A 14,178-nucleotide genomic window follows, 5' to 3' on the forward strand; every position below is an offset into this window, starting at 1 on the left:
TTCATCATTTATTTATTAATGACCATATTTGGCAACCACCCTGGATACAATTCTGGAGGTTGCACAACAATGTAAAAAGAAAACAAAGATAATATAAGTAATATGCATGTAGAAAAGAACTCCCATATAGCATTCTGTGCTATAATCTTGGATTCTTTTAAAATAGTTATTCTTGTGATTAATAAAATAAGTGCAGAAATTTAGACTGTAAAATTATAAAGATACTGGCATTTGATGATCCATTTACAGTTAGACGTGAGAAAGATTTCACCGTCAATCCCCAAATAATTTTTAAATGATTTGGCATTTCTCCAAGGTTTAATTTAGAATTCTTAACTATCATGCTGTTTTGTCTGTCAATGTAACTGCAAAACCAGCTTCATGAATGTATATGTTATGCAACTTGTTTTTATTATTCTACAGTTTACTCATTTTGTTTTGTTGAATGCTTAAAACTCTGTGAAAATGAATTTATTTTATAAATATTAGTAGAAAACAGTTACTTAAACTGTATTTTTCCAGACATCCTTAAGCAGAGGTACTAGACCAATTAAACTATCCACTTTTGTAAGAAGACCTCCAACTCCCAGCAATTCAAGTAATTTCAACCATTCACCTCATTCTTCTGGTGGATCCAGCAGCGTAGGAGGAGTTAGCCGGCATGGTGGAGAACTGCATAATAAATCAGGTATCTATACATTTTAAATGTAAAAATATATAAATTTAAATATAATAATATAGGAGATGGCTAGGCAGTACTGTGGATATGAAGGCCAAAAGGTGATTTGAAGTATGTGTAAATGCATATATAGCATTTGACTGCAACAGTTTAATGAAACATATTTTTCATGAGATCAAGAGATAGCTATGGATTATGACAATTGCATCCCAGGAAAAGATGCAGCTGCATTAAGGAGTTGTAGACAAATGCTACACTAGTAGATCTGTATTTTCTGAAGTACGTATTTGTTTTTGAAAAAAGAGTACATAGTCCTAATACTTTAACTAGACCAGCCAGATAAGCAAAGATTACATTACTAATACTGCTTCCTTGGTGAAAGTATTTGCCGGTGACAATCACTGTTGCCCAGGGGATGCCCAGTTGGGGCTCCTTTTGTGTCCTCGTGAAGTTGCCCACCAAAGTGGTACTCATTTATCTACTTGCAGTTGCCTGCTTTCAAACCTCTGGGTCAGTGGGAGCTGGAGTGAGTGATGGGAGCTCACCCCGCTCTATGCCAGCAACAATCTTGAACGCAAGGCTGCCAATCATCAGCCTAGCCTTCTAAGCTCATAAGCCACTGTGCTCCTTTAGAGACTACATTAAAAATTAGAATTAAGTTGATTTAAAACCGAGTTAACATTCTGTTTTTACAGGTAAAATATATTGATTTCTTTGTATCCCAATAGATTTAAGCTTGTCACATGACTGCGCCAATTTATGATTGTAATTTTGACAGTTCCAATTGCCATTGTTAAGCGAATCCTGTGTGGTCATTAAGTATGACATCATTTGATGTTCATTTGCAACCTCCTTCAGTTTCCCCATTGATTCTGCTTCTCAGAAACTAGCAGTGAAGGTCACAAGTAGGGATCATGTGATGGTGAGATACTGTGACTGTCGCAACTGTGAGCCAAGTGCCAAGCATCCACATTGCAATCGTGACTGTGGGGATGCTGCAATGGCAGCAGCTACAAGGGCTGGTCGTATGTGTCCTCATTTGGCACCATTGTAACTTTGAATGGTCATTGAATGAGTGGTCATTAAATGAGTATCTGTATAAAGCTCTTATCTAATTAACTCATGTGGTGGTGAATACTGGCAGAATTATAACCAACATAAATTCTAAAACCCAAGAGAGGTACTCTATTAGGATAGTGGCTTTACTGTTGTTACGATTTATTTTTGCCCATTGCAGCTATAAAGAAAGACCATTCTTCTCCAAAGCTACTTGTACCTATATGTGTGCACCTTTTTTTCTTATTTTCAAGCAAGCTTTTGAAAGAGGCGCCGAATCATCTGTTTTTCCTTTTTTAGCCTGCAGTGCTTGTGTGTTTCTTATGACAGTAAAATGGAAACCAAGTGGGCCACAGAAGAAGTTTTTCTTTCTGCTAGGCTGGTTACCAAATAAATTGATAAATGCAAGTTGACATTGTATCATTTAATTAATACGGGGAAGAAAAGAGGCTGGCTTTTTTATTTAGAGCAACGTGGACCCATAAATTATACAGCATTTGCCTTTTTAGACCTTTGTTTCTATGTGCTCTGGTAACTGCTGATAACTTCCTCTTCAAGCCTTTCTCATCTTAATATTATCCCACTCAGTTTTTGTGGGCTTCTTATCTCTCAAACCTGGTATTCTGGTATTCTGGATTTCTGTTCTGGATCTGAATACACCTTGCACTTGGACCTGTAAATTCTGCTTGGTTTATGACACATTGTTAGACAATAGTTAAAATCCATTCCTACATACGTACATATAATTGAGCTGCCATTATTATCTCAAATAGAACATTTCAGTTACACCTTTAAAATAATACCTTTTAAATTAAAAAGTGCCTTTGTTAAACAGTTTGTTTTAATGCTACTTGTTAAAGCATTGTGTTTTTTTTTTAAATTAGAAGAATAAAGTGTGGTATGTTGCAATTTAAAATATCTTCCTATCTATTTTAAGGTGGTAGCGCGGATAGCGTTTTATCTCAAATTGCAGCACAAAGAAAAAAAGCTGCTGGCATATCTGAACCAAAACCAAGTCAACAGCCAATTATAGGAGGCTTAATTTCATCTTGTCCTCCTGATGTGGAAAATGCACAGACCATTGGAAATGGACATATTCTTAAGGTTACATTTATTATTCTTATCTCAAAACTACTAAACAAACATGCATTGTAAGCGATTTTTTAAGAAAAACAATATATAATATATATATACATTTATAGGTGAAATGTAACTCTGCTATGTAATTGTATGTATGTATGTATGTATGTATGTATGTATGTATGCATGCATGCATGCATGCCTTCAAGTCAGTGTTGATTCCTGGACTAATCCCTCCAGTTTTTTGGCAAGTTTTCAAAGTGGCTTCTACCTTCCTAGAGCTGGGAAAGAGACTGGCCAAAGTTCACCCATCTGCCTTTGTGTCTAAGGTGGGACTAGATCTCACAGCCTCTCAGTTTAAGCTTGATACTTTAACCCTACATCAAACTCTCAGTAAATGTAGTAATAAAGCTATCAGTTATACAAAGGGTGTGTGGCATCTTAAACTATGAATATATTTATTACTGCATTTTAAAGAATTGTTTCCAGCATTTTTGATATAGGAACCATTACTTTGGTTCTAATACAGTGTGCAAAATGATAATGCCAGTAGTAAAGAGACACTAATCTGCAGATGCATCTTAAAGCCAGAGATGGCGCAGATAAAGTCCTTTGTTGAAAGCATAGTTCAGCAGTATATTAGTAGATTATCCAGGACTGTTTCTGTATTCAACCATTGCTGATTGATCAGCAGTAGCTAAGTTCTATTGCCATGCTGCTTTCAAGATCAGAAGTAAAATTTTGACCCAGCAACATAAATATTCTGTCCCTAGATAGTTGTCTGGTTTTATAACCATGCATCATTTGTAAGGCATATTCTTCCTTTTTCTTTTCGGTTTATATCATTTGGTCTATGATCATAAACTAAATAAACCAAATGAATTTTTTTTTGGGGGGGTGGTTATCATATTTAGCTATTGTCCAGTAAAAGCTTAAAATAAAGATTTGACTGAAAGCCAAGATGGCCCAATAGTTTGACTCAGTGATTGGTACAATGGTTATTTGTTTCTGGCATAGTTGTTGTTTAAACCCATTTGCATGGTTTTACAGGTATAAAGCATACTAAAATTTTACACTGATCAGCCCATAAATATAAGTAATGTGTTTTCTTTGTCAGGGTGGCTATAATCTAGTTACTAAAAATTAAATTGCAAACAATGCTCAACTGTATCAATGTTTTTTTTATGACTTCCTTTTAAAATAAGATGGCTTATGGAGGATTGTCATTTTTTTCTATTGAAACTACTTGTCAGTAAGAGTAGTTCTTATAAGGGAAGTAAGTAGTCCAAAGAGATTCAGAAGGTTTTGTAAGCTTATGTTACAAGTTGAAGTATAATATGATTTCTCCGGTGCGCGCACATTTGCGAACCGGTAGGGAAGGTAAGTGAATTTCACCCCTGGGTTTGCCCTCTTGTGATTTTGTGGACACTGCCATGTATTTTCTTGGCAACAACATGGAATAGTTTGACATAGCCTTCCAGAATGTTCTGTAGTTTATTTGCATATCTATCCTAAGCAGATTTGATAATGCTTAGTTTTTTGAATATTGGCTACAAACTGCCCCCTTCCTTAAGCTTTGGGCATAGTAACAAAATAAACATTATTCAGATGCTTGCCAAGTAATGCTTGTATTTGCCAGTGCTGTTTCTCCACCCACCTGTTTCTCCTCTCCCACCCAAGCATTCAAACTGTTATTGAATAGAGGTAGACAAATGTATATTTTAGTATAATTGTGTTTAATGAGATCTTGATATGGGAATTCAGTTGCTGTGGTTGTCATTGCCAAGTATAAAATTATATTGATCCTTGCAGATTGCTCCGTGTTAGATTTCCACCTGCCTGTAACAAATATAGGCTTATCGAGTCTATTCCATTCAGTAGTGTACTCTTTCCTTCATGATGCTCACAATAGAAGATAATTGGTTTCAACTACTAAGGTTCTTTAGTACATTAATAGCATTCCGTGTGCTTTGTGGTACAGTCATGCTGTCCACGTGGCCACGGAAATGTCTTCGGCTAGCACTGGCTGCCTGGGCTAAGAAACAAAGATGAGCACTGCCCCCTAAAGTTGGAACTGACTGGACAGGGAATCTTTTACCTTTTTCTATGTTTTCAATATCTGAAAAGCTGCCTTTTATAACGGGGGAAATTTTATTCTCAAAACATGTGAAATATAATTCTATTCTAAGCATAAGGGAATAGTCCTTGCTGTGGAACATAATTTATCATTTTCCATTAATATTATATATATGTTTATCTTTGATGAACAGAAGCATTTCTATAGTTTTTTTAAAAAATAAATGGCTACCAGAAAGATAGTATTTTTAAAAATGGAGGTCTTCGTTGCTGTGTCATATCCTGGCTTCTCACAGCCTCCCCCCCCAAAAAAAAATGTTAAAGAGCTGTTAAAGAACGAACAGATAATTCAATTAGTTCATTAGTATAATAGTACTTCAATATATATTTAAATTCACCTACATATAAGAAGGCTGGGAGGATGGACTATGAAGCTAACTAGAATTAAGAAAAATGACTGCATATCATTTTGATACTGTATTTTTTGACCATATATAAAAAGAGAAAGCCGGTATTTGTTAGAATATAAATAAATGTCTAATTACATAAATTACATTGTATAAATTTTAGCAGCATACATTTAGCAATATATTAAAAATGGAAAGAAGCAATTTCAGGAAATAGTTGTACAGTTGCCTCAAGTTACACATTTTCAGTTAATTATGTATGTTTTACTTCAAATGATAGATCAGCTGTGAGATAAGCTGTATTTTCTATTTGTGTTCTGTAAATGCAAAATATTTAAAATTAGCAAACTTCTATAGCTCTTAAGAATAAATAATTGATATGGGCTTTTCTGGCACTAACCCATAAAGGAAGCTGAGGATATCGAAGGTTCCAGTTTTTCAGCAAATATTTTTTGTAGTGCTCACACTACTATCTAAGCAGAAGTCTCTATTTTCCAATACTCAGAATAGCTTATTACTAATTGCTACAGTTTAATGTTCATTGAGATAATTTACATAGAGAGAAATACCCAATAGATGTGCTTATTTAAACTTCTTTTTTAAGTGACATATTTTAGTAACAGGAGTTTCAATATTTTTGCTAGGTAAAACAGAAATTGGATGTGAACCAAAAACCTCCTTCTGAGAATTCTTCTACATCTAAAAGCACGTCCCCAACTCTCACGCCATCACCATCTCCATTACCATCCCCCAAGATACAAAGTGCAGAGTCTTCACTTTCTTCTTCTCACAGACAAGGGAAAAGCAGTGGTGGCTCCAGCAGTGGGACTTTAACTGATGAAGGTAAGTAGTGGTGGCACAGTGGTTAGAATGGAGTACTGTAGGCTAATTCTGCTGACTGCCGGCTCCAGCAGGTCGACAGTTCGATTCTCACCAGCTCAAGGTTGACTCAGCCTTCCATTCTTCAGAGATTGGTAAAATGAGGACGCAAATTGTTGGGGGCAATATGCTGACTCTATAAACCACTTAGAGAGGGCTGTAAAGCACTTAGACTATATAAGTCTAAGTGCTATTGCTATTGCTATATATAATCAGCAATACAAAAGAGTGTTGTTAGATGACACCATTTCAGAATGTCACTGCAATGTATTTTAGACTCTTGGGCACAAACACTGGATGTTCTTTCTGAGTAGGGTAGGTCATCACTGTGACTTATTTTTTATTCTTGGGACAGAAGGTGCACATCTGAACTCATGCTCCTGATGCTATGTTTAATTAGTAATATATTTTCTCTCATCACTTTTGAGGAATGGCTTCTAGGCAACTTACATAGGGAAGGTGAGAGATGGTATTGTGGTCTGCTGAAAACTGTTCAAGATAAGAAGGAAATTGTGGCAATTGGGGAAGGAAGGCAAGTGGAGAAGAAATTGGGCAAGCCTGAAAATCAACATTGCTTGTGGATGACAAGGCACAAACCATTCAAAATCACCAATGTTTCCTGTACTTGACCTAGGCAAATTTGGATGAGCAGTCTAACTCCCACTTGGCAGTATACCAGATAGTATATATTTAGATAGCAAAATGGGGTAAAATGAAACGGTAACAACAACCAGATTGGAGGTGGTAAAATGCACAAGATACATTTCTCTTACATTACCTTTTGTACATATCCTATTTTCACATTTGAATGTGCTGTATACTCTATTATAATGATTGTTTATTTAAAAGACTTGTCTGGCTGCCCATCTTAAGAAACACAACTCTGGGTGGCTCACAACAGCAATTTAAAACAAGAAACAATAGAAAAAGATGGGGTCATTGTCTTGTTATATCTGGAATAAACAAACCATCTTGATTTTGTTCTGTGTCTGTTATAGTAGTATCATACAGATTACAGGAATTATCTTGTCCAGAATGTTAGAAAGTAGGCTTCTTTTCACTTCCATTTTGATTTTCATATTCAAGCATAACTGTGCAACATTATTTTACAATTCTTATAATGCAATTAACATAAATTAAAACATTTATTTTTTTCTCCTTAATTTAAAGATGAACTTACAGGCATCCTAAAAAAACTCTCTCTTGAAAAGTACCAGCCTATCTTTGAAGAGCAGGAGGTAAATGCCCCCCCTTTTTCAAAAATATTGATTTATTTCACCAAAATGTAATTTCAAAATGTATCATCTGTTTTTTCAGAAACTGCGGAGCACAATAATCCCATCTACAAAGATGGTGATGTCTTAATCCTAGTCAAAATTGTTAAGCTTTTAATTCTGCAAACAACATTTGGTTTCTGTTTAATCCTATGCAGAAAATGTGGGACTAGTTTGGAGCTGCCTTTACTTTTTCAAATGTATTAATAGGCAATCCTGTCAATCATATCTATAGGTATTTTGTTTTGATAGAGCTAAATTTGGAACATTGTAGAAACTATCTGAGAAATTCAAGGCCTGTGGATTACCTGAATCCCTCACCCATTCTTTTGGCAGCCAGCATAACCTCTGGAGTGGAAGGGAGGGAGGAAAAGATAAAATCTTTCATCTCTTCAGGATCCTTCTGGGGGAGGTGTGTGTGTATGTGATTCTCTCTGAGTGTACATTTATGTATGTGTCTGTATCTGTATCTATGGTATATGTATATCTATTTCAGAACTTATATCATTTTTCTTTTAAAAATGCAAAAACAATTAATTCAACCATTCTTGGAAATAACATACATTTATTACATAGCTACAGAGGTGACTTTTCCAGGAACAATGATTCCTAAAAACTTATGTCTCAAAAAGAAATATGTCATTTTTCTAGGTCAGTGCCTCCAAAATTTAAGTATAAATGTTTAAGGATATATATATATTTGGAAAATGTATATGACTTAACAAGTAAATTTGATTGGTAACAATAATACATAAAACTATATTAATAAGAAATCAATACGAAGCAGTCCAAATGCCATTAAGAATGATGATTAAACTATAACCAAGACTCCGTTAACCAAAGGGGAACTACCAGAGGACTGGAAAAGAGCTTGCATGGTTCCCATCTTCAAAAAAGGGGAAAAAATGGATCCAAGGTACTACAGACCAATCAGCCTGACAAAATTACCTGGAAAGATCTTTGAAAAGATAATAAAGCAACAGATCTGCAAACATCTAGAAGCAAGTAAAGGTTCAACCAAAAGCCAACGTGGGTTTGTCACAAATGGATCATGCCAAACAAATTTTATTTCGTTTTTTGACAAAGTGACTAGTGGATTAGCAAAATGCTGTGGACATAATACTTCAATTTCAGTAAGGCATTTGACCTATTCTTAGTAAGTTAGAAAAATGTGGGATAGACAACATCACCACCAGATAGATTCGTAACAAAAGGGCAGTCAATGTATAGTCCTTAATAGAACTACATCTACATCATTGGTGGGTTGCTACCGGTTTGCCCTGCATCAGGTGAACTGGTGGCGGTGGTGGGAGGCTCCATCCATCCACCCGGAAGCTTCTGCACATGCGCAGAAGCATCATGCACTCGCAAGCGCGCGCGCACAAGCAAACTGGTACCAAACTAAATTTTAACCCACTACTGATCTACATGGAGGGAAGTAAGTAGTGGGGTAACCCAAGCTTTTGTTTTAGGCCCACTACTCTTCAATATAAACGATTTAGATGAGGGAATAGAAAGAGATCTCATCAAATTTGCAGATGACACCAAGATGGCAGGAACAGCCAATATCCCAGAAGATACGCTCAAAATCGACAGACTTGAACACTAGACCCTAACCTAGCGAAATGAAATTCAATAGTAACAAAAGTAAGGTTTTACATTTAGGCAAGAAAATGTACAGGTAGAGAATAGGTGGAGCCTGACTGAGTAGCAGCAACTGCGAGAGGGCTCTAGGAGTCCTAGTAGACAACCACTTAAATATGAGCCAGCAGTGTGCTGCAGCCACCAAAAAAGCCAATACAATCCTAGGCTGCATAACAGAGATAAAATCAAGATCTCTGATTTTAGTACTAGTGTTAGTACTTTATAACTTAGTACTTATAAGTTAGTACTTTATAATGATAAGACCATACTTGAAATATTGCATCCCATTTTTGTCATCACAATATAAAAAAGATGTTGAGACTCTGGAAAGAGTGCTGAGAAGAGCAACAAAGTTGATTAGGGAGGTGGAGGCTAAAACATATGAAGAACGGTTGCAGCAATTGGGTATGTTTAGTCTAGTGAATAGAAGGACTGAGGTGACATGATAGCAGTGTTCCAATATTTGAGGGGCTGCCATAAAGAAGAGCGGGTCAACCTATTTTCTAAAGCACCAGAAGGTGGGATAAGAAGCAATGGATGGAAACTAATCAAGGAGAGAACCAACCTAGAACTAAAGAGAAATTTCCTGACAGTGAGAACAATTTACCAGTGGAACAGCTTGCCTTCAGAAGTTGAGGGCACTCCATCACTGGAGGTTTTTAAGAAAGAGATTGGACAACCATTTGGCCAGAATGGTATAAGTTCTTCTGCTTGAGCAGAATGTTGGACTAGAAAACACCCAAGGTCCCTTTGAACTCTATTATTCTGTTAAGTCATACACCAAAAGGCAAATAAGATTCCACTAATGTTCATGTTCTAATGCCTTGAAGCACAAATAGAATTGATGTTTTTTTAAATCAATATTATAATGAAAGAAACTTTTCTAGTCCAGTTGCACTTCCTTGTTTTATTAATTATGTATTTTACAGTTTTAATGCATTTTTCTAATTTTTAATTCTATTACAGGAAACAAAAGATAGAAACATTTGGCTTGCATAAACTTAAATTTAGTAGTAAGGATAGGAGAGAATGTATAACATCGATAAATGCTTTACAGTATTTAAAGTATGTTACATATATTATTATTGACCCCCAATAATATTTCTGAAGTAGAACAGTTATTATCAAGAAGGTGGGCACTTAGGCTGAAAGTTGCTTGCATAAAGCCAGCTACTGAATTTGTATTAACTTTAAAATTGGGATTTTCTAAGATATGTTACATTTGAGACATACAAAATTGTTTGGGACTTAAATTTCTTGGAATCAAAGTAATGGAGAAGAGTGCAGTGCCTTTTAGTCCACAGGCTGCTTCATAATTTAAAAGAGATGTATTCATGATTCATGTTTCAACAGGTGGATATGGAAGCTTTTCTCACTCTTACAGATGGGGATTTGAAGGAACTGGGAATTAAGACTGATGGTTCTAGACAGCAAATCCTAACAGTTATTTCAGAGTTAAATGCAGGAAAGGTAATTCCGAATATCTAAGAGAAGTATTTATGGTTATTATTTTGCCTTTTTGCCTTTTGTTTTCCAATGGGTACAGTCTGTTTGTAATTATTTACAGCATAGTAATCATTATTATATTCAGCAATTTTAACCTGTTAGAATCATTGAGGGATATAATCATTATAGAATCAATACATTAGTCTCTTAGGCTGACACTTATATTAGATGTTTACAGGTGATTCTGGTTTAGCTTGGCATTTCAGAATTTATGAACCCCCTTTTTATATGTCTATTGCATGGCATTGCAGAAATATTTTACACTTCACATCAAATGATTACAGCTTGTCTACCTGGTCATTATTCTGATCTAACAATACAATTTTGAATAGCCTCTTCAGGTCAAACACTTATTATTCAATTCTTTTCAGGTCAAACACTTATTATTCCACTCTACAAACACGGTTTATTTTGGTACTTCAAACCAAGTTTGTTAAACATGTATCAGACCAAAATATATAGTTGGTAGGATACGTGATGTTTAGTTTGATGTAATTCAAACTGAGCAGTCTTGGCAATATGTAAAGGCTAGAAGCACTAGCATTCCTTTTCTTGATATTCGGGAATAAAGTATGTCTTAAAGGTAGATCTGTAGGGGATTTTTCACTAATTATTGTAATAACATATTTAAGTATACCAACTGAGCTTTTGTTCCTTTTTTTAATTATGAACTTCAACAGGGACGAGAGAGAAAACTTTTACAGGAGACAATACACAACTTTCACTCATCTTTTGAAAGCAGCGTTAGCAACACAAGCCCTGGGAAACCACAGAGTATGTAGAAAACATTGAATATTACAATTATGCTAATATTTGTTGCATATTCATATCCTTTTGTATTTATTAAATTCATGAAACAAATAAAGGAGAAAACAATACCAAAATAACTTTCAATTATTTGAGATGCTCCTAAACCATCTCATACATTTAATTGCATAAAATAAGGATTTAAGGAGATGAAAACAAACACAAAAGAAATTGCACTAAAATACCTATTTGATTCTTAGCAAGTTTCTGGACCTCTTCAAACTAGTTTAGAGTTGGAGCCAGACTGAATATATTTGAAATTCGTTTTAGGTGGATTTGGTTACTAAATACTGAAATCTAACACTGCCCAATAGATACTGGCCATAAAAGTCCACAGAAATCAATCTATGTTTGTTTGATAGGACTGTGAAGTAGGTTTACATGATGACAGACATTTTTAAAATTAACTTCTGTCAGTCCTCGCAGGTAAACCAGACAAGAAACATGACAAGATGAATTAATTCTACTTTACTGTAACATTAATACTTCCAATGTTAAAGTATTTTGCCCCAGTCTGTTATCAAGTTGAATAGGTGTTCTTCTCCTTTAATTATAATGTTCTTCTGGCTACCTCTAGTGTCTAATCTTCAAAACCCATTCTATCATATTTTCTGGAATTCAAAATATCAGGCATTTCCCATGGGAAAGAGTCCTTCAATTAATTTCAAAATATCTTTTCAAAGTCCATCCCAGGCTCTTAATTTGTTTATAACTTTCTCAAAACATCACTTTAATCAAATTGAATTGATTCAAATCAGACTGTATGTAATTGATGAATTAGTATCTGAAGCCATTCTTCTAATATCCCTCTTGTAAGTTGTTTTTAAAACATTAGAGTCATTTGAAAAAACAAGAGTTCATGGGAAGCTATTCCTGCCTTTTCCAAACTTTTCTCAGGTTTGTTACCTATTTCCATGACAGTTCTTTTTTATTTAAAGACAGCTTCATCTGAGAAAGGCCTTTGGAGGATGACATCACGACCAGTGTCAGATCTCAGATGATTGAATAAAGAGTAGAAGAGACTGTAATTCCAAGCAGTCCTATCAGATCACGGTTTCTATAGGATTGTTTTTTTTTTTATTCACTTTAAATCTTCTACCCAGATGAAGAAAGGACACTGAAAAAAAACTTCTGTTAACTTTGCTTCTACTTATTTATTTATTTATTTATTTATTTATTATATTTCTATACCGCCTTTCTCCCGTAGGACTCAAGGCGGTGTACAGTCAAGAAAAATATAGATACACAAACATCATAAAATTGCTAATTAAAATTATTACTTAGTTTGGTCAATTAAATAAAACCCAGAATTTACATTTTAAAAAATCATTCACATGTTCATATGTTTAGCCCTGCCTGTGGGAACATCAGGGTCTTGAGGGCACGGCGGAAAGCACGGAGATCAGGGATATTTCGTATCTCAGGGGGCAGTTCATTCCAAAGGGTTGGAGCCCTCACAGAGAAGGCCCTCCCCCTGGGAGTCGCCAGTCGGCATAATTTGACTGACGGTACCCTGAGTAGTCCCTCCCTGTGAGAACGAACTGGTCGGTGGGAGGCTATTGGTGGCAAAAGACGGTCTCGTAGCCAGGTCCTAAGCCATGGAGCGCTTTAAAGGTGATAACTAACATAATACTACTTAGTAATATCAGTTTTCAACTTTCTATCTCTTTATATTGAATAAGGAAAAGGGCCAATAATTATTTCCGTTGTCCTCTTTCTGTGCAGCATGAGAAGCAAATAATGCACACAAATTATTTTACTCTGCATTTGGGGGAGAGGGGTACAATGTTCAAAGATAGGTTTGTTTCTTACAGTTTCATTCATGTGAAATAAAGTTTAACTCCTTACTATATGTACAGTCCAACGAATACTATATGTGTTTGTGTTTATAGCACCTGGATGCTGGGTAAGACCACAGGAACCATCTCCTACCAAGAGATAAACTTCGAACCAAAGTGTCAGAAACATGAACTACAGACCAAGTATACCTTTGCAACATTTCATTGTGGAATATGCTGGAAATGTATTTTATTAATAGCAGATACTGTACCTCATATGCAAAAAAGACGTAGCTTTAATAAAGCTGGTCATATTTGAATGGTATGGTCCTTATTTTATTGAAATGAGGAAAGAAAACGTTATAGAAGCTGCATAGGCACTGCAGTAGCTGAACAACAAGAAATCGCTACTTCTCAACCTGGAAGACAAGAGTTTTTCAAATAGGGATAAAAAATTAACTGGGAACCAATGAAGTTCCACAAGTGATGTGGAACTTCATAAAGAAGTGATGTGATGTGTTCATATGCTTTAATTCCAGCCAGTACTCTGGCTATATAAAGTTTCTGAATTCTTCAATATGCACAAGAGCAGTCTTGTGTGTAATGCATTGCATTTATCTAATTTATCTAGTAAGGTATCCTGCTTCAACTGGTGAAAGGTGCTTCACACACAAAAGCCATTGGTGCTTTGAATGTCAGAGTTGGATTTAGAGGCAGTCCCTGGCAACAAATATTTTAGGGAGAATGTAGCTCTATCTACTGTAGATAAACCCTACTTATCTTGACAGATGATGCAAAACAACAGTGTTATTATTAAATTTAATAATTTAGTTTAATTTAATAATAGCACTTGTTTTGCATCATTTTTGGCTCTAATCCATTATTGCAGCTAGACACCAATTTAACAGTTCCACTCCCTCACCTGGTCCCAATCAAAAAGAGGGAGGGAGGGAGGGAGAGAGAGAGAGAGAGAGCTCATTGCATCCATTACC

At 35.4% G+C, this 14,178-nt stretch overlaps 1 protein-coding gene across 2 annotated transcripts in view; it reads left to right on the plus strand.

Annotated features, from left to right (window-relative positions):
- ANKS6 (ankyrin repeat and sterile alpha motif domain containing 6) overlaps positions 1 to 13,506 on the plus strand; it is a 38,165-nt gene extending 24,659 nt beyond the window's left edge. For both annotated transcript variants that reach the window (XM_034411861.3, XM_034411860.3), the window contains exons 10-16: positions 523 to 688; positions 2,673 to 2,839; positions 5,943 to 6,141; positions 7,348 to 7,415; positions 10,449 to 10,565; positions 11,282 to 11,375; positions 13,301 to 13,506. In XM_034411861.3, the coding sequence (XP_034267752.2) occupies positions 523 to 688; positions 2,673 to 2,839; positions 5,943 to 6,141; positions 7,348 to 7,415; positions 10,449 to 10,565; positions 11,282 to 11,375; positions 13,301 to 13,350 (861 nt within the window). In that variant the 3' untranslated portion in view covers positions 13,351 to 13,506. The remainder of the gene's footprint in view (positions 1 to 522; positions 689 to 2,672; positions 2,840 to 5,942; positions 6,142 to 7,347; positions 7,416 to 10,448; positions 10,566 to 11,281; positions 11,376 to 13,300) is intronic.
- The last annotated feature ends 672 nt before the right edge of the window (positions 13,507 to 14,178 follow it).

This window comes from Pantherophis guttatus, chromosome 3, assembly GCF_059756535.1.
Source record: "Pantherophis guttatus breed Tessera chromosome 3, ASM5975653v1, whole genome shotgun sequence".
NCBI lineage: Eukaryota > Metazoa > Chordata > Lepidosauria > Squamata > Colubridae > Pantherophis > Pantherophis guttatus.